The sequence below is a fragment of the Castor canadensis genome, chromosome 15 (genome assembly GCF_047511655.1).
Source record: "Castor canadensis chromosome 15, mCasCan1.hap1v2, whole genome shotgun sequence".
NCBI lineage: Eukaryota > Metazoa > Chordata > Mammalia > Rodentia > Castoridae > Castor > Castor canadensis.
The window spans coordinates 52499626-52524705 of record NC_133400.1 but is presented as its reverse complement, the minus strand read 5'-3'; the positions used below and the strand labels follow the sequence as shown (position 1 = coordinate 52524705).

At 40.3% G+C, this 25080-nt stretch overlaps 1 protein-coding gene across 1 annotated transcript in view; it reads right to left on the bottom strand.

Annotated features, from left to right (window-relative positions):
- The window catches only part of LOC109678014 (cyclin-Y-like), a 201499-nt gene that overhangs the window by 40551 nt on the left and 135868 nt on the right, over positions 1 to 25080 (bottom strand). The window contains exons 4-5 of the mRNA XM_074056153.1: positions 16411 to 16445; positions 15656 to 15691 (exon numbers count right to left, since the gene is read on the bottom strand). Of these exons, the coding sequence (XP_073912254.1) occupies positions 15656 to 15691; positions 16411 to 16445 (71 nt within the window). The remainder of the gene's footprint in view (positions 1 to 15655; positions 15692 to 16410; positions 16446 to 25080) is intronic.

Sequence of the window (25080 nt, the reverse complement as noted above, 5' to 3'; positions counted from 1 at the left end):
CAAAAAGTATCGCACAAAGTATCATAAGTAGTTTCACTGTCCTAAAAATCCTCTGTGCTCTGCCTAGTCACTAGTCAACTCTTCCTTCTCCTTATCCCCTGTCATCTACTAATTAATGTCCCATTTTCAATGACTAGAAGGAAATGGTCCTCCCTAATTCTTAGGGCTTGATAAGATCACATAAAAATAAAGCATTAAAATGAGGTAATATTAGAGGAAAAGAAGTGGTAAATTGTAGTTTTTTAAATGCTATAAATAAAATTTCTGAAAGCAAAAGCTTCTTTGTTTTAAATCCTAATTCAAAGGAGGACAAACTATGATCTCTATAGAGAAGACAAAATGCTGTCTGCAGCCTCCTTGGAGCACTGAGGAAGGAAATTTGGAATCTTTACTAAGAACTACCTAAAGGCTGGATGTGGTTGGGACATGTGCAGGCAAGAACACAGGAGAAGAGGCTGGGCTGGCCCCTCTGTTGCCTGCCACCTACTAGATACTCAGTAAGTGTCTACACCAAACCTAAAGAAGTGGGTCAAGTGGGGTGAAGCTAGATGCCAGTACAGTCTGGACTTCTTAAGTATGCACAGGCCCAGAGCACTTAACAGCAAGGGTAGAGCCTTGGTCAGGACAATGTCCACCAGGTGGAAGTCACGGGGCTGGGTAATTCCCTCATCTTTCCTATAACACCAGGGACAGGGACACAAAGAGGAGGGAAACCAATCAGAGGACAAGACCCTCATCCTTGACCTCAATGTATTAACTAAACAGTATTCCATGGAAAGAAAAAGGAGGAATGGGCAGTTTTTAGAAAGATCAATTTTTATACTAAAAGGTTGAAAAAGCAAATAGTTACAGAGTTAAGAACAAAGGGGATAAAATTAATTCTGTGAAAGCAGAAAACCACACCAATTTTGAACATCAAGAACAAAAACAGGCGCTGGAAGCATGGCTCAAATTGTACAGCACCTGCCTACCAAGCACAAGGCCCTGAGAGTTTAAACCTCAGTTCCACCAAAAAAAGAAGAACAAAAACAGGGAAAATGCCAATTTTGAGGGAGAGTTCAGCTCTCTTGAGTCATGCATGCCATTGCTACTAAGTAATTACATTCAAATTTACTTCAACTGTTAGTGCTAGTCAAATCTTGGCCTTGTTATCGCACCATGCACTGACTCTGTAAGAAGAAGCACTTCTCATTAGAATTCTGGCTATGAGGTAAAATCCAGAACTACCATCCTTGAGGGCTTGCGTGATCCAAGGAAGAGGTGCCCTGATGGCCCTGAGGCTGCAGACAGGACTGCCTGGCTACAAGTGCCCTCAAATTACTTGTTTTTCTAAGGCAATAGTCATATGTTTTTTAAGCTGTGGTTTTTAGGGCAGGATAGGGTGAGAAATAAGATGTATTTATTCAACTGCGGGTCTTAAAATGTTTTTACTCTACAAAAAGCTCCAAAATTGGGTTAGACTTGCCCTGAAATGTAAGCAATTCTAGTTTCTTTCCTACTTAGAACTCTCTTTTCCACATAATCAACTGATTATGTAAAGCATAATCATTGCTTTACAATGCAAATGGTGAGGGACCTTCACATATCCTATTTCCACTGTTGTCCATAGCTGTCCTATAGACGGGAGGCAAGTGGTACCATCCTTTGCTCCAGGTGACTAAAACACTTTGCCAAGTGACACAGCAACCTACTATACCTTAAGGCACAGAAGTACCCAGAGAATCAGAATTCAGGCCACTTGACTCCTAATAAAATGATCTTTCCAAACCAAACTGACCTTAAGTAATACATCTTCACATTTCTCTGAGCTAAGTTATATTAGCCATTCCTTCTTTGGGAAGAAATTTGAAAATCCAACAAACAAAAAAGTAGGGAAGAAATGTGCTTTGAAGAAGAAAGGATATTAGTGATCAGAGTTTTAAAAAATCAAATTTATAGGACATCAAATAAATAAAATATCAAAAGCTGAAGACTAATTTGGAAAAGTTTGGTAACTCCCCACAATGTTAAATACTGAGTTATGATACATATTATCCAGTAACTCTACTCCTATGTATATACTCAAGGGAAATGAAAGCATGTGTCACGCAAAAACTTCTACAGAATATTTATAGCATGAAATTCTGGTGGGGAGAACCCAAATTAACGTGGACTGATTAACAGATTAGCAAAACATGGTGTATATATACATAAATGAATTATTATTGGGCCATAAATAGGAATAAAGTTCTCATAAATTCTACTATATGGATGAACCTTGAAAATATTATGCTAAGTGAAAGAAAATGGTTACAAAAGGGCATATATTATATAATTACATTAAAGTGAAATGTCCATAGAAACAGAAAGATTAGTGGTTTTCAGAGGCTGAAGAAGGAGAGGAATAACAAGTGGCTGCTGGTGGGTACAAGATTTCTTTTGGGAGTGATAAAATATTTAAAACTGATTATGCTGATGGTTATATAATTGTGAATACACTAAAAAACACTGAATTGCATACTTTAAAATAGTGATGACACTCCAGTAGCAATGAACACACTTTTCTTCTAACACCATTTGCCAGTAAAAGGAATCTAGGCTCCCTGGAGAAATAACTGGTTTGGCTTGAGAAAAAGGAGATGCAAGATGAGGCTGGACTATCTTACTGTAGCAAAAAGCACAGGAGTGCAATGGCCCCCGAAAACAGGCAGGAGTAGCAATACTTATCTCGGACAAAGTAGACTTCAAAAATACACTAATCAAATGAGATAAAGAAGGACATTCCACAAATAAAAAGGGGAAATAGACCAAAAGGAAATAACAATTATCAACTTATATGCACCCAATGTCAATGCACCCAATTTCATTAAACATACCCTGAAGGACCTAAAAGCACATATCAACTCCAACACAGTGGTAGTGGGAGACTTTTAACATCCCACTATCATCAATAGATAGGTCATCCAAACAAAAAAATCAATAAAGAAATCCTAGCTCTAAAACATACCATAGATCAAATGGACCTAGTTGATTTCCATTTGAACATTTCATCCAACTTCTACACAATATACATTCTTCTCAGCAGCCCATGGAACTTTCTCCAAAACAGATCATATCCTAGGGCACAAAGCAAGACTCAGCAAATATAAGAAAGTAGAAATTATACCATGCATTCTACTCGATTACAATGCAATAAAACTAAAACTCAACAACAAAAATAAAGACAAAAAACATGCAAAAAGCTGGAAACTGAATAACTCATTGCTTAATGAACAATGGATCATTGATGAAATAAAAGAGGAAATTAAAAGGTTCCTGGAAGTTGATGAAAATGAAAACACAACCTACCGGAACCTATGGGACACAGCAAAGGCAGTCCTGAGAGGAAAGCTTATAGTCATGAATGCATATATTAAAAAGACTGAAAGATCTTGTATCAATGACCTAATGATACATCTCAAACTCCTAGAAAAACAAGAACAAGCAAATCCCAAAACAAATAGGAGAGAAATACTAAAAATGAGAGCTGAAATCAATGAAACAGAAACCAAAAAAACCATACAAAGAATTAATGAAACAAAAAGTTGGTTCTTTGAAAAAATAAACAAGGATCGATAGACCCCTGGCAAAACTGACTAAAATGAGGAAAGATAAAACCCAAATCAGTAAAATCAGGAATGCAAAAACGGAGATAACAACAAATACCATGGAAGTCCAGGAAATCATCAGAGACTACTTTGAGAACCTATATTCAAATAAATTTGAAAATCTTAAAGAAATGGACAGATTTCTAGATACATGTCAATATCCAAAACTGAACCAAGAGGATATTAATCACCTGAATAGATCTGTAACACAAAATGAAATTGAAGCAGCAATCAAGAGTCTCCCCAAAAACAAAACTCCAGGACCTGATGGATTCTCTGCTGAATTCTATCAGACCTTTAAAGAAGAACTGATACCAACCCTCCTTAAACTGTTCCACGAAATAGAAAGGGAAGGAAAACTGCCAAAACACATTTTATGAAGCCAGTATTACACTTATCCCAAAACCAGGCAAAGACACCTCCAGAAAGGGGAACTACAGGCCAATCTCCCTAATGAACATTTACGCAAAAATCCTCAACAAAATAATGGCAAACCGAATTCAACAACACATCAAAAAGATTATTCACCACGACCAAGTAGGCTTTATCCCAGGGATGCAGGGGTGGTTCAACATATGAAAATCAATAAATGTAATAAGCCACATTAACAGAAGCAAAGACTAAAACCACTTGATCATCTCAATAGATGCAGAAAAAGCCTTTGATAAGATCCAACACCATTTCATGATAAAAGCTCTAAGAAAATTAGGAATAGAAGAAAAGTACCTCAATATTATAAAAGCTATATATGACAAACCTACAGCCAGCATTATACTTAACGGAGAAAAACTGAAACCATTCCCTCTAAAATCAGGAACCAGACAAGGATGCCCACTATCTCCACTCCTATTCAACATAGTACTGGAATTCCTAGCCAGAGCAATTAGGCAAGAAGAAGGAATAAAAGGAATACAAATAGGTAAAGAAACTGTCAAAATATCCCTATTTGCAGACGACATGATCCTATACCTTAAAGACCCAAAAAGCTCTACTCAGAAGTTTCTAGACATCATCAATAGCTATAACAAGGTAGCAGTATATAAAATCAACATGGAAAAATCATTTGCATTTCTATACACTAACAATGAGCAGACGGAAAAAGAATGTATGAAAACAATTCCATTTACAATAGTCTCAAAAAAAACCAAATGCCTAGGTGTAAACCTAACAAAAGATGTGAAAGACCTCTACAAGGAAAACTATACACTTCTGAAGAAAGAGACTGAGGAAGACTATAGAAAGTAGAGAGATCTCCCATGCTCATGGATTGGTAGAATCAAAATAGTAAAAATGTCGATACTCCCAAAAGTAATCTACATGTTTAATGCAATTCCCATCAAAATCCCAATGACATTCATCAAAGAGGTTGAAAAATCTACCGTTAAATTTATATGGAAACACAAGAGGCCACGAATAGCCGAGGCAATACTCAGTCAAAAGAACAATGCTGGAGGTATCACGATACCTGGCTTCAAACTGTATTACAAAGCAATAGCAATAAAAACAACATGGTACTGGCACAAAAACAGACATGAAGACCAGTGGAACAGAATAGAGGACCCAGATATGAAGCCACACAACTATAACCACCTTATCTTTGACAAAGGTGCTAAAAATATACAATGGAGAAAAGACAGCCTCTTCAACAAAAACCACTGGGAAAACTGGTTAGCAATCTGCAAAAAACTGAAACTAGATCTATGTATATCACCCTATACCATTATTAACTCAAAATGGATCAAGGATCTTAATATCAGACCACAAACTCTCAAGTTGGTACAGGAAAGAGTAGGAACTACTTTGGAATTAATAGGTATAGGCAAGGACTTTCTCAATGGAACCCCAGCAGCTCAGCAACTAAGAGATAGCATAGATAAATGGGACTTCAAAAACTAAAAAAGTTTCTGCACAACAAAAGAAATGGTCTCTAAATTGGAGAGACCACCCACAGAGTGGGAGAAAATATTTGCCAGCTACACATAAAAGGACTGATAACCAGAATATACAGGCAACTCAAAAAACTAAAGTCTCCCAAAACTAATGAACCAATAAAGAAATGGGCAAGTGAACTTTCTCAAAAGAAGAAATTCAAATGGCCAAAAAACACATGAAAAAATGCTCACCATATCTAGCCATAAAGGAAACGCAAATTAAAACCACACTAAGATTGCACCTCACCCCTGTTACAATAGCCATCATTAACAACACCACTAACAACAGGTGTTGGCGAGGATGCGGGGAAAAAGGAACTCTTTTACACTGCTGGTGGGAATTCAAACTAGTACAACCACTCTGGAAAAAAAATTTGGAGGCTTCTTAAAAACCTAAACATAGTTCTACCATCTGTATCTCTTGGGGATATACCCAAAAGAATGCAACACAGGTTACTCCAGAGGCACTTGCGCACCCAATTTTATTGCAGCACTATTCACAATAGCCAAGTTATGGAAACAGCTAATATGCCCCACTACTGACGAGTGGATTAAGAAAATGTAGTGGGGGGGAGAGGGAAGGGATGGGGTAGGCAAGAAAGGGGGTGGGGGGGAAGGGGGGAGAAATGACCCAAACATTGTATGCACATATGAATAAAAGAAAAAAAAAGAAAATGTGGTATTTATACACAATAGAATTTTATGCAGGTATGAAGAAGAATGAAATCTTACCATTCGCAAGTTAATGGATGGAACTGGAGATCATCATTCTGAGCGAGGTTAGCCCAGGCTCAGAAGACCAAAAATCCTATGTTCTCCCTCATAAGTGGACATTAGATCAAGGGTAAACACACAAGGACTTTGATCACATGATAAAACGAGAGCACACAAGGGAGGTATGAGGATGGGGAAGACACCCAAAAAACAAAATAGCATTTGTTGCCCTCAATGAAGAGAAACTAATGCAGAAACTTTAAAGATACAGAGGCCAACAGGAGAAGGGGACCAGGAACTACAGACAAGGTTAGATTAAGAAGAATTAATTTAGAATGTAACACATATGTACAGGAAAGCAATCCTAGTCAACTCCCTGTATGGCCATCCTTATCTCAACTAGCAAAAACCCTTGGTTCTTCCTATTATTGCTTATGCTGTCTCTTCAACAAAATTAGAGATAAGGGCAAAATAGTTTCTGTCTGTGTCCCGTCCTGCAGGACACATCAGCGTGGGTAGCGAACCTAGAAGGGGAAGAATGAAGGGACAAGAGACACGAAGGAGACAGCAAGACAGGAGTTCTGATCAAGCTGCAAAATTTTATTGTCCACACAGGGGTATTTATGTGCTGAGGGAGTGAGGGGTATGAGGAGGTGCAGGCTGGTTGGCTGGTTCTGCTATAGGACTTCTGATAGGGTGCACGTTCGCGCCAGCGGCAAGGTAAACTCCCGGAAGAGAAGCAGGGACGGCGCCATCTTGTGCTGGAGATGGAGAAGTTGGGACAAACAACCGCAAAATGTTCCAGGGCAAGGTCAAGACAGAATGGCTCACAAAGGGAGCCTTGTCTCCGACATTTCCCCCTTATTCTTATACAAACATGACCAGAATATGTCGGCTTATTGAGAGGGGATGACAGAGGCCCAGTTCCTCAGGGTGGAGATCATTTTTGCTTTGTAAGCAAGCGTCCTTGCTAAGTTCTCAAGAGAATCTCCTCGGCATGTTTTTTGAGGAGGCGGATTTTTTAGGAGCATGCCAACCGCCATGCACCAGGGCATGTCATACAGAGGTCTTGGGTCTGGGGATCCTAGGATCCACCCTCCTGCAGTCTTACCTGCACCCTCGTTTAGAAAAGCCTTTATGATCACTCTCCCTGGGTGCTGCCTCCCCCAAGCAGAGGGGCCCAGTGGAGGAGGGCCCAATGGGCGATGAGTGGTCAAGAATGTTATATAAGAGGGGGTGGCAGAGAGAAAATTTGGAAACCCAGATGGAGCATTTAGCGAGTTTCTATTGAAAGGAAGGTCTCAGGAGCACGGTCTTCCATATCCAGGCGATGATAATGGACCTGTATAGGCTTAGAGGCTAAGGTGTTAATTTGTTCTTTAATGAATTGTATCAGCCTGTTTATAATGCAGGGCCCTATGATCACAATTAAAAGTAGACCTAGCAAGGGGCCTAATAGTGGAAGAAGGTAGGGTAGAATTCCATTAAGCCCAGTCCAGAGGGGGTTTTCAAATAGCTCCCTTCGTCTCTTTTCTAAATCTTCTTGAAGCTGTTTAATTTTGGTGCGTACTATGCCTGATTTATTGGCATAAAAGCAGCATCTTTCCCTAAGGCCAAGCAGATACCTCCCTGGTTGGCTGTTAGCAGATCTAAGCCTCGCCTGTTCTGAAGGACCACTTCTGCCTGGGAGTCTATTTGGTCCTGTAAATCCTTAATGGTTCCAGATAAGAGTTTGTACATCATCTATAAGTTGTTGAGATAGGCGACGGTAAGAGTGTATAGCCGTGCCTAAGCCAGCTGTACCTGTGCCTATAGCTGCTGTTATTCCAAGGCTGGCAAGGAGCGGTAAGTCTTGTATTGCCCGTTTATGTCTTTTAATTAAGGTGTCTAAGCTAGGAATGGGCAGAGGTTCATCTCCTGAGACAACAGTAATATCTGGGAGTAATAAGGCAACAACACAGCCACCAGTCCAATTTGCTGGAAGCCTGGGGAAGGCTGAGTTTCCTCCACACAAAAAAACTGTACCGTTGGGGGGACAAAGAGCTGGGGTGGGTGAGGAATAATTTAGAACTGATGAGCAATTTCCAAAAGAACTAACCCCAACGTCAATATCATAAGAATTATTTTGCATCCTGCCTTGAAGGCATACTGTAGGTGCATCCATAGGCTGTACTTTAAAGGGAAGTCCAGATTGGCAGGTATCCTGATTATTTACGGTGGAGTTAACAGGTACTGCCATGGGCATTATTGCTCCTGTGGTCATGCAAAGCCAGCAATCCTTAGCAAGGGTGGGGTTGGAAGTGTTAAGCAAGGAGAAGGTACTTCCCAAAATATCTAATGTATTGGGATCTAAATCTGGAATCTGAGATTTAGGCAACATTAAGGGATGATATGTGAGTTTGGGGATTTGGGGTTTTAAAAGCTCGATTATTTGAAGATGTTTGACAGCATCCATGAGTCCTCCACCATCAGAGACCCCTGTAGGAGGGCAGGAAGCCATCTGCATAGCATTTTGCCCAATTTTAACAAGTTTTAAAGTACCATTATCAAAGGGTGCACTCTTGAGAATTTCATCAAGTAAGTTCCAATAAGAAAAGGCGGTCACAGGGACCTTTTCGGGGCCAAAAGATTTATAATAGTCTTTTAAACAGTCTCCGACCCGGAGCCATCTTTTACCATCAATGGTTCCTTCGAGAGGAAACCAAGGACATAAATCTCCTATGTAACAAAATAATGACCTTAAGTCTTTTTTCTTAACACGCGCCCCTCGTGTCTTGAGGGCCTCCTTGAGGCCTGAAAGAAACAAATCATGTGACGACACTGCTTGTCCCAGGGTGGGTCACTCACAGTTCGCCGTCCTCACTCTCCTCCTGGATCTGTCTCTCGGTTGCGTTTGCCGAGGCGATCGCGAACTCTGCTTGGGCCCAAGCCTTCCCGGAGGACGGTGTTCTCCCCGCAATCAAAGGAATAGCTACAGCCACGTTGGGCGCCAGATGTCCCGTCCTGCAGGACACATCAGCGTGGGTAGCGAACCTAGAAGGGGAAGAATGAAGGGACAAGAGACACGAAGGAGACAGCAAGACAGGAGTTCTGATCAAGCTGCAAAATTTTATTGTTCACACAGGGGTATTTATGTGCTGAGGGAGTGAGGGGTATGAGGAGGTGCAGGCTGGTTGGCTGGTTCTGCTATAGGACTTCTGATAGGGTGCACGTTTGCGCCGGCGGCAAGGTAAACTCCCGGAAGAGAAGCAGGGACGGCGCCATCTTGTGCTGGAGATGGAGAAGTTGGGACAAACAACCGCAAAATGTTCCAGGGCAAGGTCAAGACAGAATGGCTCACAAAGGGAGCCTTGTCTCCGACATGTCTGGTGGGGGGGGGGGAGGCGGAGGGAAAGGGAGGTGCGGGGGGAAGGGGGGAGAAATGACCTAAACATTGTATGCACACATGCATAAAAGAAATAATAAATAAATAAATAGTAAGTTTTTCATAAAGAAAAAAACAGTTAAAAATCAAAGTCAAGAAAAAACCTTATGGGATCCTGGAATTTGAAATGTAAAGTATATGAATCTACAGTTTCTGAAATATTTACTACCTAGTGATGTCTGTTGAATGGGCCTGCCATCAATGACAATCCAGTAGCAATGAACACACTTCTCTTCTAACACCATTTGCCAGTAAAAGGAATCCAGGCTCCCTGGAGAAATAACTGGTTTGGGTTGAGAAAAAGGAGATGCAAGATGAGGCTGGACTATCTTACTGTAGCAAAAAGCACAGGAGTGCTTAAAAGGGGAACAAGGAAGTCTGTCCCAAGAACAGAGAACTGGCTTGAAGAAAATTTCACTAGCTAACTCTAGGTCAACTCTGTAGCGGTGAAAAAAGAGAAGTCTGTGGGTCCACAATTAAGATGAATGGATGGACAGATGGATACATGGACAGGTGGATGGACAGTTGTGAAGAGGAGGCTCTCCTTATTTATAGTAGAATGCACAGGGAGTGGTGGGCCTAGAAAATTACCATTCTGTACCCAAAATAATAAAGCCAGATTCAGACATGATCACCAGATGCTACATCTGGGCGTGCTAAAGGGCAGCTTATTTGCATGATGTTAAAGTGTCTGCCCATAGACTACTTAGTACTTTGCAAGGGGAAGCCGGCAGACATACAGTGGAGAATCTGGACAGCACCTTGCCTGCACTCAAAATCAGCAGCAGCAGCACCACTGAACCCCTAAGGGTCCCCTAAGGGTCGGATGGAAATTACATGCCTGCAGATTTGATGCTCTCCAAGTGGCAAGGATGTAGTATTCTGGCTGTGAATGCTTACCTGCATCCTTCAGAAAAGCCAAAATAAGAACTACTATGCTAAAAACAATCCATTCCTCTGTATTCAACAGGTCAAGGTCATGAATGACAGAAAGGCTGAGGATCTGCTCTGACAAAAGGACCCCCAATGAGCTCATCAACTAAATGCCTTGCATGACCCTGGACTAAAGCTGGTACCAGAGAATGAGATGCTATGAAGGACACAATGGAGCCACATAACACAACTGGCAGATAGGCAGTTAATTAAAAAGAACTATACAATGTTGGCTTCTTGACTTTTATAACAATATTGTATTTAAAACAGGGAACAGAGCTGATCTCAGGAAACATTCGATGGGGCATTAGAGGGTAAAGGGTGTGATGTAGGTAAATGACTCCAAAATAAATAATTCAGAAAAAAATAATATATGACAATGATCAGAGGATGAGAAGAATGTGGTGCAACACTGGTTTCAAACTGGTGAATTTGGGTAAAGAATGTATTAGTTTTCTATACTATTACTGCAACTGTTCTTAAGTTTGAAATCTTTCAAAATAAAAATTTAAAAACATCTAAAAAAAAGTCAAAACACTGACTACAACACAGATGCTGGGGGTGGATGCTCTGCTTCAAGGATTAGAGAAAGTCTGCTTCATACAGGGCCTTTCTGACAAAGCCCCTGCTTCAAACACAAACTTTGTGCCTTCCCAGACTTCCTGTTTTTCTCTTTCCAGTCTCTATTCCAGTAGTCCCTGGGCAACGTACAGAGGCTGAGCTGAGGCTGAGAGCTGGGAAATGAAGCACAGGTGGCACTGTGCTGCTGATGAAGCACCCACTGCCTGTCCAGCTAGTGTGAGGAACAGGTGGATTATCTCTGCCTCAGTGACTGAAGACAGCAAACCGGGAAGTCACAGGCTGGCAAAGTAAGGACAGCTCCTTCCTCAACAGTAGCATCTGAAAAATGGAAAAACTGGGCACAGTGACCAAGACTTTGTACCTATTCAGGGATGAGATCTAATGTCATATAGAAAAGACCAGTGCTGCACACACGAAACTTCCCACTGAGAACATGCCATAAGTTTTCTGAGCTAAGTATTAACATCAGCACAATGGTCCCTTCATTAGGCTATCTTAACAAGGGCACCAGGGAAGCAAAGCTACCTGTCAGGTACCCTTTAGTTGTGTAGACCATTACACATTACAAGTACTACTTCCTTTGTGTCTCCTAACTAGAAGGACAAGGTGAAAGAAGAGGAAGGGTGGGCAAAGGAGGAAATAGGAAAGGGCAGGAAAAGAGAAAGTTGGGCACAAGGGTTTGATTCCAACCACCAGAGGGAGGAGAGAGAGAGAAAGAGAGAGAGAGAGAGAGAGAGAGAGAGAGAGAGAGACAGACAGACAGACAAGACTCCCACATAACCTCAAGGAACTGACATTCTAAAGACTTCTGGTCTGTACCAAAATTTTTGTGCATATGGCATTTCCATTTCTAGATATTCTGTGAAGAGAAAAAAACAAAAAACAAAATACTTAGCCCATTTCAATAAGCTTATATCAAGCAGAATGAGTAGACTCAGACCCAAAGTATTTAAAATTCCTTTTAGTAATTTATGAAAATTCTGTACTCTATAATTATTGTTGCAACTTTTCTATCAATTTGAAATTTCCTCAAAATAAAAGTTGAATTCCCTTAATCTTACTGGATCTTTACAACTTTTACTACAAGTAAAATTTTACTGAGTCTTCTTTCACACCCACACTAAGGTCCGCATAGTAACTGCTCAAGAAATTTTCAGTCTATTAAGAATAAATCTCCCAGAGGCAAAAGCAAGGTTTAGGATTTTTGTAACATCAGTTCCCGATCTCTCACATCATTCCTTTACTTTTACAACTTAGAGATAAAAAGTATAATAAGAAAATACAACATTTTATAAGGAATCCTATTCCTATCTCACTCAAAGCTGAAAGGCAGAAACCAATTCAAAACTGAACTACTTAGAGCAAAAACTATTAAAGTCAGTATTTCCAAAAGTAGAAGAACAGACATACTTCTCCTGGGGAATCTTGATCTCAGTAAATTATTTAAAAAAAAAAAAACAAACTGTTTCTGTGCTCAAAATGGTAGAAAGACTTCATTAGTTTTGATACTGAACTTGGAAAGTTAAACTGAATTTACTGAAAGGACAATGGGTAACATCAACATATTTATATGGTGCTATTATTGGTTTACAAATTACCTTCCGTTTATTACTTCCTTTGAGTCAAGAACTCCAGGAATTATGACCCATCCTAAAAGACAAGACAACTGAGACAAGGTGGACAGAATCATGTCTTGAACAAAATTCTTTTGGCTCCGGGTCCAACTAATAATGTGACTCTTACTTAACTGATAAATAACTGCTTTGTTTGCTCAGGAAGTCTCTAGAATAATCAACCGTCTCAACACTGAGACACACACTTTGAACTTTCTGCATGAGGATGACATCCTCAGTTCCCTTTATTTCAAAGATTACGTGTGACAAAGGAAAACTAAGGGAAGCTGTCCATTCCATCTTAGTTCCTTCCGTTTTGAATACTTTTTAAAAATCTTAGAATGATCAATTCACTTTAGATATGCTGTTATCAGGTAGCAGGAAGATGTCACAGAAAAATTAGGCATGAATTTTCCCTGAGTTTCAGGGTTGATTCCAGACTTTGTCTATCTATAAGATTACTACCATTTGTAATGAGAGATTTTTACATTATAGTTAAGATTTATTGAAGTAGTTAACTTTGCAAAAAAAACAAAGCCAAAATCTCAGCAAACTTTAGAAGACAAATTTTAATTAAAACTTTTAATATAAGCCTTTGAAAAGTATCTTTCATAATGTGTTAATTTTTTCTATTACTGGTAGTTCTAATTACATCTAAAACAGATGTGATGGTTAGAATATTAATCTTTATAATTCACCTTGATTTCACTTGCTGTCAAAATCCCCAGAGTAGTTTATTGGCTTCAAGCTTTGAAACCTGTACTAAATTCTTCAGAAGTAGCCACTTTATACTTAGTCCAGCCATACTGTGACAGGTAAAAGTCCACCTCCTTCTCCAGCCTGGAGTTCATTTCCCTATTGCTCTTTTCCAAAACTTACTGCTTGCATTTGTTAATGTGTGTAGTCTGCTGGGAGCCAGAAACACCTGAGTTTTCTCCACCTTAAGTAGTTTATCCCCATCATTACCATGATCCTTGGAATAGAGGTGAACTGCCCCATTTCTCTTAGCTGGTTTATCTATACCCACTGCTTTTAGTTTTCTTAAATAATAGCTTCTGTAGATTACATGAACAACGTATGCCAGATAGACTCTTCAGAAACTTGAAAGAAATTGAAGAAAGAATAACCCTCATAATAAAGCAAATAGAACACAAAAGGTTCTTCAAAAACTTAGAAAAATCAGACAAATCTCTCATAATAACGCATATAAAATAGAATATGGTTATACAAAGAAAAAGAATACCTGTCATTGCAGAATTCAATAACAATTTAAATTAAAATTTTTATTTGATTATCAAGCAGTATATGTGATTATATATTTAGAAATGAATCCAACAGACTGTCCTATAAAATTTTAATTATAAATTATCTCTAATTCCAGATAAGCAAGTTAAACAATCCTTATCCCAATGCAACTGTCCTTACTAATTGACAAACATGTAGGAAGAGAGCTAAGTTCCAATCCTGGCTCCATTTTTTTAATTTGGCTAACTTCTTTGTGCCTCAGTTTCTTCATCATTAAAATGGGACTGAGTCATAGTACCAACCTGGCATGGTTACTGTGCTAACTAAATGAGTAAGGATATAACAGATTAGAACAGATCCTGACACTCATTATTATTCCCTATCCTGTGTCTACTGTCCTAACTTAATTACACCAACTCCCTAAACCTAAAAAGCACAGTTGGTCTGTTAGCCTAATTGAATCTGCAGGTAATCTCACTGTGGTTCTACTTGAGTGGATGGGAAGGGCACACTCCAGTACCTTGTCCCAGCAGAGGAAAACCCATGTGCCCACTTGCAGCTAGGTCTGTGCCCGAACTGGGGGGGAAGGAGGGGGTCACACTGCTCCAGGGTTGTCTACGATACTTAGTACAGAGCTTTCTTTTATTCAGAACAAATGCAGTTGAGAGATCTCAACAACTGTGTGATTTCACAATTTTTGTGTCAACAGATGAGAGATTCTGCCAAGGTGGACTGAGTTACAGAGGATACCTTGAGTGAGAATGCAAAATCTGCCACTCTTATCCACATGCTGCTTTATGGATCCTGATTCAGTGTATGCCAGGTGCCACACTGTGCAGGACATGAAGTGTGAGGTTAAGTGGGAGAGCATATGAAAATAAGAGCACACTTCTGTTTCACCAGCTATGATCAGAATAGAGTAGCGTAGACAATCAAAACCCACCCTCCTCTTTTCTTGAGTAGAGCTGCAGTAAACTGTGTGGGTGGCTTGGCTGCAGTTTCAGCTCTTCTCTTCCTTTGCAAGCTCCTTGGCAGACATGGTAATGGGTGAGAGAGTGGTCAAGTGCACCCAGGAGGTAAACAATTGGAAGAAAGGATTTAGAAAATTAGTTTCAATTACCCATGCATTTATATTCAGGTATACACTGAGTTCAAAAAAAAGAAAAAGAAAAAGAAAAAAGGCACAGCAATTTTCACCATCTTTTCCCATGACATACACTGCTTCAAAATTTGAGGGGCCAGGGTAAAGGTCATTAAGTCTTTTAAGACTCTGATAAATAACTACAGATCTTTTGACCCTAGAAAACATATACTGACACTGCCCACAAAGGACCCCTAGTCTCCCTTTCCTATGGACACATTATGGTGTCTCTTGAGTTCACAGGCACAGTTTATTAATTCTTTCCAACTGCATTTTGTCCAGATTTTCAGGGGGTAGGAAATAAAACATTATGGTTTAAAGTATCTTTCACACATAGCTTTAGTGCCAAATTCTTCAAGATATGCAAATACTTAAATGAGACAGTTTAAAAATCCTGAGTCAGACCTTTGTTCGGTCAAATACATCATTCTTATTTACTTACTTACTTCATCATTCCATACTTCGTGAAGACAGGCTCTTTCCTAAAGAAAGGGGCACATATTATTTGGTAGAGGAAGGTGGGGCTGTAACTTGCCTGCAGAGCTTGCCATGGGAGCCAGTCAGCTTTACTTGCTGCTCAAGGAAAAGAGAAAAGGTCTCTCCAGGGATACCTCGCTCCTGGCCACCAGAGGAGGGACATACTACTCAGAATGGCCACAGGCTTGAGGGGACTTTTGAAAATCCTTTCAAAGTTAAATTGGTAGGTTTATCTCCTTCTTCTTGAGCACCCATGGAATGTGGAGACTTGACCTACAAACAGCACCTGGGCAGCAAAGAGAGTGAGGAGGCAGGTACACAGCAGCTTATGGGAAACAATTAGGTATTGACTCAAATGGAGTTGGCTACCAGGAAAAAAAGAAAATTTAGGAATGAGTATAAAGGTAAGAACAAATTCAAAATTTTTAAAAAGTGGCTTTTATTTGGGCCTATGTGGCGTCTTGTTATGGCACTGTTCACACACATCTTCCCAATAACAACCGTAATCTAGAGAACCTGGAAAATTATTAGGGACTGTGGACAAATACCAGATGATGCCTGTTCAATTGCAAACCAAGGTGGGCATAGTATACTGCAACATATTGTACATTCTCTAAGTACTGGCACAACCCACAAATCATTTTTTACCATCAAAGACATGGTAATTTAAGCTCTTCACAGCACACAGTCATCATGAAAAACACAGGGAGACAGCTTCACTTACATGGTTAATGAAGAGACTCTTGCGTTTTTCTCTCACTGTGAAAACAAAAGATGCAACAGAAATGTTACATGCCTGCATGCTAACTCCTGGCAGGTTGCTGAGAATTGAGTCTCCATGTTGAGATCCCACACACCAAGCACTGTACTCAGGTGCTTGATACCAAATACAAGAATACCAGACCTACACAAATGCAGATCTGAATTTGGTTAACAGAGGGAAATGTACATCCACTTAAACAATAGCACCTTCACCAAAATAAACTGCAACTGAAATCAATTAAAGGACAATGGTTTTCCATTGACAGAATAAAGTAGTATCAATTAGTAAATTTCAAGGTGAATAATAGCAGGTCTACTCATTTCTAACTCAACCAGACTCATAAAGATCAGTAGTACATGAGTTAAATTTAAGCAAGTGCAATACCACCCATACTATCACTGAGACATAGGCCAGATGAGACGTGTTGCAAGTATTCTTTGTCATGGAAATCATTTGCTCTCCATGCTGGGTGTTGGTGAACAGCCTACACTCATGTTTAGGATGCCTACTGGAGCATCTTGCAACGCCCCACCCTCAGGAGGTTGAGGAGACTCCCAATAATAAACACTGTTCTGATAAGCCTGGCCTTCATTATGACCTCCAGCATCTCCAAGCCTTAGTGTTGGTCAGAATGGGTGTCCTCAGCCCCAGGAACAGGAAAGGTGCCAGGGAACCCAGAGGAGCTTGTAATAGCCCACTACCACTGACTCTTGGATTTTCTTTTCCAAAGATTTTGTGGGTGCATACTAGTCCATCAAAACAATTCACTTTATAGTGAGGAGTTCACTATAAAGGATGCAAAGAACAGGTTTCTTGACAGGAGATGGCATTTTAAGTCACTACCTCAGGATACCCTAAACTAGTGAGCAAATACAGCTTGTTATCTGAGGAAGGGTTTTCCCTGCAGGCTGTGCCCCCAAAGTGGGTTCACTTCAGTTTTCAAAAGTTCTATTGCTCATCTACTGGAACAGCTTAGAAATTTTCCTTTCTTTCACATGCAGTTCTTAGATTCACAAGGAAACACTTGTCTTTTCTTTAGACATGTTATTCTCAGGGACCTGGGTGGTATTATTCCCAGTGGTAGAGCACTTTGCTAGCATGCACAAGACCATGGGTTCAATCCCCACCACTGGGGAGCGGAGCACATTAACCTCTCTGTAAATGACTACTGCTCTCCCCCACCATCTCAAAGATATTCAAGATATGAAAGCAAAAACTAATCTAAGGACACATTTGTGTGTATTACAGAAAGAGACTAAGAGACAAACAGCGAATGTCCTATGTCGAGGCATTAGATGGACCCATTTGCAGGTGATTACCTGTTTCTGTCACAGGACTGGGAAGTGAGCATCACAGAGTGTGAGGCACCTGGGCCACTCAGACCACAGTGAAGGACCATGCCTATTATGTACAACGTAGAGGGGGGTGACTACTTTGCCCTACTCCACATTAAATAAAAAGGAGGATGTGGCTGGAAGCACTAGGGTTTAATTTACACTCTAACATGAGTGTGTGTGTGTACGCATGCATGTGTGTGTATGCATGCATATGTATGTGTGGACATGAACATGTTTTCCTTAAATTCACTCAATACTAACCTTATGTAGCCAGGAACAGAGGTACAATGACATTTCTTTGATGATTTCCCATTGCCTGAAAGGATCCAGAACACCTTCTACATGGGCTACATACCTCACAGGGTTTCCAGCAAATTTTGTAGCTGATACCCAGTCCTTTCCAGAACATCCCTGCCATAGGTGTAACAGAATCTTTATGTATCTCTGTTAGGAACCACCTCAAGATCACTTCAATACTCTTATATCAGCTCCTGCTTCCAGTAAATAAAAGCTATCCATTGTACAATGAATAGGCTTCCTTCAAGAAATATGAGAGTTTCTAGATGAGTGTGGTGGCATATGCCTATAATCCCACTACTTGGGAAGCTGAGGCAGGAAGATCTTGAGTTGGAGTCAGCTGGGTTACACAGTAAGAAGGTGTCTCAAAGAAAACTGAAATATTAGAGTTTCTTATAGGGGTATTATTGAGAAGATTGGGATTACTCAAACACAGGACAGAGGGCTGAAAAACAGAACCTTCAACAGGTTAGGTTGAAAGCTTTACCTAGAAAGCTTTAAAACAAACTTTATTATAAAAGCATATGCTATTTTACACATCAGCCACAAGACTCAATCTCAGAGATGAATCACAACACTTCCATGCACTCCAACCAGTTCAAATTAGAATGGTAAAGAACAGAAGTTCACTAGGACTACTACAAAACACTCAGGGAAAGGCTCTGGGATCTGTTACAGAATTTCTTAGGCATTCGCTGTGTTCATATGGATGGATACCTCCCATTCTCTTCAGAGTAACTAGGTCTGCTGAATTTCATGTGAAACCCAGGGCTCAAATTGGGTACCATTATGCTCTATTACTCTGTGATGCTGCTTTTACAGGGACCCTTGCCAAGATGAAGAATGTAATCTTGAGAGGCTTTTCCACACATGCATTCCTATGATTGACATCCTTTTGAAGTGTCTTCTGGGTCTGGAATGAACCTTTGTCTCTACAAACAGATAGGAAGAACTCTTAATATCCATGTTCTCACTAGATGACCCATTTCTCTGACCTACTGCCTACATCAGGATGGGTATCAAACCCTAGCTGGGCTATTTCTCTCTTCTAGGAATTTAGAATTGGGCATCCCTGAGAGCCAAGTTTATTATGACAAGCAACCTGACCTAAAAGGTAAGTAAACTCTGGCATGGAAAGGGGAAAGTTCTATTTGCCCTGAGAACTTAGGTTTGGGGAGGATCCCACTCCCTAACAATGTACTTTGTTCCTTGACTATCTATACAAACAGTATGGTCTATGTAGAACACTTGCTTCCTTGTGAGAGCCTGGAATTGGGTACATATCAACAAGGCTATATGCATGAGTAATCCTCAACAAAATCCCTACATTGTCCTGGCTGGCAACATTCCATGGATTTTCACAGCTCACTCCTCTTGGGGCAATGAAGTGGAATGGTGGAACTCTTCTGGGAGAGAACTCCCAGGGGCTTGCAGCCAGTGTCGTTTGGACCTTGACCATGCATTTTCTCCTTGTATTCATTTTGCTTCTTTGCTCTTGTAATAAGTCATGCCATGAACACAATTGTATTTTGTGTCCTATGATTCCCCTACTGAATTGCCACACCTGATCAGAAGGACACCAAGCAGCTGCTATGCATAGATCCATAGGACAAAGTTGGTGCTGCCTGAATCCCCCTAACAGATTTATTGCCCACCTTCCAGTCATTCACGAGATTTCTGAGATACCCTGGTGCCCTTAAAGCTAAGTATTCCTTTTCTCCTAAGCTAGCTGGAACAGGACTAAGACCCTACACAATGAGGGGAATAGCAGAGTAAGGAGAATCATTTATAGTGGTGTAACACCAAGACAGACTGACAAAACTACCCAATTCTAAGTCTGTCTTCCAAATAAATTTGAAACCATGGAGCCATTAACCAGCTCTGAAATGCTTTAGCTATTTTATGTAATGGTATAAGCAATATGTCAGCTCATTATTAAGAGTTGACTTCAATCATTCTTAAGATCTCAGTATTTTTGGTTACTAACGACATATTCATCAAAGTCTCTGGAATTTCCAGAGTTCCTACATAACTGGGTGCACTAACAGTCATATTTTGCTTTGTTTTGAAAAACAAGCAATAAATTGATGGGATCATAAATGTCATCTTTCTTGGGAGAAGAATAATAGCAATATCTGATTCAATCTATGATAGCTTGTAAGACGATTTTTAATTGGCCATAGGGACAGTAGATAATGACTTAAAAAATGTACTAGAGGGTTCAAAAATAAGCCATCTAAAATCAGCAAAAACACTAAAGTTGGTATTAAGTCTTCTCCAGAAAAAATGTAGACTAAACAGTAAATGGCAGTGTTTGCAAGCTGAACGACAAACAAAATCTCACTCCTTTGCCACAATGTCACAAAGGTAAAATTTCTTTAGTCTTAAAAATGCATCTTTCTGGAAAAGCCTAGTGTCTTAATATTAATGAGGATTTGTTAACAATCTAAATGTAATTTCAGCTAACCTCTTTTGTGGACAGGCATTAGAAATTACCTTGGTTTTCCCTCTTCTGTTTCTAAAACAGACCTTGCAGTGGCAAGGGTCAGTCACTATTCAGCAGTAGATTAGGACAGAGGAAATCGTAAGTACCATCCCATCCAACAACCTTTTTGGAAATATCCCATACAGGTGCAGACAAGGAGAGACTAGAAGGGAAAGGTAGGGGACACAGCCCAGAGGGGACAGTGTACTGGGCTCCTGGGGCTCCCTCCTCTCCAGCATCAGTGGTGGTGGTGAACCCAGACATCACATGAAATAAGTTCCATTTAAAACAGGTTCTGATATAAAAACACTTAACTATCTTACAAAGACTTATTTAGCTTACTAATTATTCTGGATATGAAGAACTGGCAGGCCACATAAATGGGAAGCTTCAACTCCAATGTACAGAACTACAGCAATTTTTGGAGATGCAAAATTGATTACTGAGAAAACAAAGCCAATGTGGATTACAGAATCTGGTTCAAAAGAAAGAATTTATTTACCTTTTCTTCCCTATGGACAGCCTATATCAGGCTTTGGACAATCAAATAAAAAGTTAAATATATAATTTTTTTAGAATAAGTTTGAGATTATCACACAATTCCTATAGGCTTTGATACTGCAGTAGATTCAATCATTCACTCAATTCAAAACACAATTATTGAGCCCCTGTTCAGAGTGCACACCAAAGTTCCTGCCTTATTGAGCTTGTAACCTGACAGCAAGGTCAGGAACACAGTGACCGGGACACAAAGTGCACCATGGGAGGACATCACCCCACACTTGAGACCCTGAGCAAGGCATCCTGGTACGGTCATCCCATGAGGCACACCTCCTGTACTGCAGAAAGGGAACTTGGAACTGCCAGGCTGACCTGTGCTTATTTCTAAACCCAAGCCTGATGGAACAGGACATTCTGTGCATTTGAAAGGAAATCTAAATACACAAAGCAGGTGAAACAATAAGGAAGAGAAAGAAAAATTTCAAAGATGTCTAGGGCAGAAACAGTCACAGGGAGGGGAAAATTCCAAGGGAGGGACTAGGAGGCAGACAGGACACAGGAGAAAGCTATTCGAAGAACAAATAATCACACTTAAGTTGCCAACTTTAGGTGTTTTCTGTTTCTCACAGAGAATACAGATGGCCAAAGAATTTCTTCAGAAGCACAGAAACTGCAATTAAGTAGGATCTTATAAAACCTATTTCTGATTCTAAAAGAAAATACATACTTATATATAAAATTTGGAAAACAGATAGCAGTATAAGGAAGACAATATAACTACAAATGGTACAAATGAAAGTTAAAACTTGGAAAATATACAGATACATAAAGAAAAAATATAGCTCAACAATCCAGAGACAACAATCACTATTGATATTTTGGTGTGTATCCTTTAGTCTTTCTCCTATGCATGTTTATACAGAAATGTCACAGGTACTTAAGCAAATGGATGTATTTGCGTATAAATATATATAAACACATGTGTTCACACATAACCATGTCAACAAAACTATGCCCAGTTTTCTATTGATGCACTAGCATTTTGTTGGTTATATATTAATTCTTTAAAACATAAACGTATTAATACTTTGTCATATGTATTAGGTATTTTTCCTGCTTAATTTCATTTTTAGAATTTGGCAACAGTGGGGTTTGAACTCAAGGCCTCACACTTGCTACAAAAGTGGCTTTACCATTTGAGCCACATATGCCCAGACAACCCCCTTTTTTAAACTTTGTTTTTCAGATAGGGTCTTTCATTTTTGCTCAGGGCTGGCCTCAAACCATGATCCTCCTACTTACAGCTTCCTGCACAGCTAAAATCACAAGTGTGAAGCACCATACCCAGCTTATTGACTTGAGATGGGGTCTCACTAACTTTTTGCCCAGGCTGACCTTGAACAGAGATCCTTCCAATCTCTACCACTCAAGTAGCTGATTACAAACCTGAGCCACCACATCCAGCCTTTTAAGATGTATTTTGACATGACTTTTCATTTTTAGACAATTTTCTCCATTGCTTTTAAAAACTTATTATATACCTTTGCCCATTGTGATACTACATATTCATTTACATTGTTTCTAGATGCTCATGATTACAGTTATTACACTGAATCTAGAACTAGTCAATCCACCAAAAAATTATTCTGGCACATGGTGGAGGTGAGGATGTCATGTGACACCGTAGGTGAGAATCAAAGTGCTGTGAGTACTATTATAAGGGCGGTGTCAAAGACTGGCTTATATCATTCAGACGTGACCTCCTCCTGGTTTGCTTCCAAGGTGTTTGGAAGTAACTTAAATGGAAAGTCCAAGACCAACCTATCTATATCAAGGAAACATGGACAGGAAAGGATGGGCCAGGCTCCACTGATGGGCTGGCATACAGCCCCTCTCTTCTGAGGTGTGGGCAGCACAACAGACTCTTAAAAGTAAGACAAGCTGAGGAGATGCCAGAGACCTGAGCCAGGGAAGAAACTCAATCCAACAGTGTGAATGAGAACCTATCTTCAGGGTAAAGACTGAATTTAATGAGAATTCTGTTGTTTTAGTTACACTTGGTCTTTTAGACAATCTCAGGGAGAGATATTAACTCCATTTTACAGATGAAAAAACTGAGATTCAGGACAGGAAGATCAACTGAATCATCAGGTGACACAGACAGTGATGGATCTAAGCTCAGGTAGTTTGGCTCCAGAGGCTTATGCTTTAATCATTAGGAAATCCTTAGAAGACTTTTAACTCTTCTTACACAGTGACTGAGTTGGATTATCAATTAAATTCAGTGGCCTCCCTGTATGTCATCAGACAGCAGACCAAAAACGTAAACCATGTAAGGTAGGCTATACCTATGATAAGCTATGAAATGTACCAGAAAGGTTAGCCTGTACTAACTGAAGGGCAACTGAAGCTACTCAGCTTTACAGCTTGGGAGTGGGGGGGGTGCTGAGGTGGGAGGTAGGCAGCAGTGGCTGGCTGAAAAGTAAGTTTTATCAATACCAACAAACAGGCCAGAGGGCACTGTCAGCAGCTCCCTGCTGTGGAGAGGGCATCATGTCCCACCCCAGCCCTCTCTCTACATCTGCGTTTACTGAGCAACTTTCTGACCTCTAGATCTGGCACAACATTGGTCAGAGGAGAGGATGCAGTAAAAGGCATAATAAGAAAAATGACATTCTGGGCCTGATTGCATCTGAGTTTGTACTGAGCAAGCAGCTCTGTCCAGACTTGAAAGCCCAAGAGATCAGACACCACAGTAGAGTGTTATTTCTGGGAAAAGCAGACCACAATACTCAAAGAGGGCTTTCCTGTACATTTATCTTACAGGGCTTGGTTTGGCCAGGAGACCCTGGCTCACCCCTGCCTCTTGCAGCTCAAGAGAGAAGTGGGGGAAAAAGCTGTCCCAAGAGCAGAATGGTCACCACAAGTTCATACATAGAAGAGGTAGTGCAGATATACTACCTGGGCAGAAAATATCTACATCCTCCTGTTTCCAAATAATGGGTGTTCTAATAAAGTTGGGAGAAAATTGCCTGGGCAACATAACAAGACTCCTCCCAAGATAAAAAAAAATTCTTGACACAAGCTAAGTCAAGGATTAAAGCAATGATTTTCAGCCTAGGTATTCAGAGAGCTTTAAAATGGCTGAGACATGATGCAGGGTCCCTGCCACATTCCTCCTTCACAACTGCATTGCTACAGCTTCACAGAGAAAGGCAGGCCAACCTGACCTGAGATCTGTCCCAACTCAGCATGAAAATCTCCAGGGGCACACGAGGAGTGGAAGCAGCCATCTCTAATCTTGGTTCTACAGCAGGGTCCAATCCCAAGCCTCTCCCTCCCCACCCCCCGAGTCCTGTGGAAATCTCCACTAGGAACACAGGGAGCACTGCCAGCTTCATGGTGGTTTCTGTCAGGGCAATACCTAGTCAGTGATTAGAACCCAAGGGAAAGATCATGTGAGCAGGACAAGGATGAGCTGTGTAGAGGAAGTACAGGAAGCTAAAACAATGGGTCAGCGAGTGGAGGCAGGTGCCTACTTCAATCTACCTGTCAGCCTTTTATGACCGATCAGAGAGCAATGGCAGCTCTCATGTAACATGCATTATGAACATGTTAAGTGAGTTCACAGAACAGACCTTCACTGACAGAAAGTAAGTCCTACTTAACTGACTGATTTGCAACGATAGGAAGAACATGCAGCATTTTGACAAAAATACATTTAAATCAAAAGAGGAGCTGAAAACATTAACCCAAAGGAAAAGAGCAGGTGGGGATCTTCCATTCAACATGCAGGTGAGTTCTTTCTTAGGCTAGTCATTGAACTAGCACAGAGATGTAAATAAATGTGAAGAATATGTTGACGATTACCTTTGTGACAGGGGCACCTGGCAGAGGGTAATGGGTGGACAAATAGAGGAATCCAAGAAGGTGTTCTAAAATTTATCACTGATTTATTTATTTTTTGTGGGTGTCAAGCAGCAGGTATAACTAAATCATTTGTTCCATCTT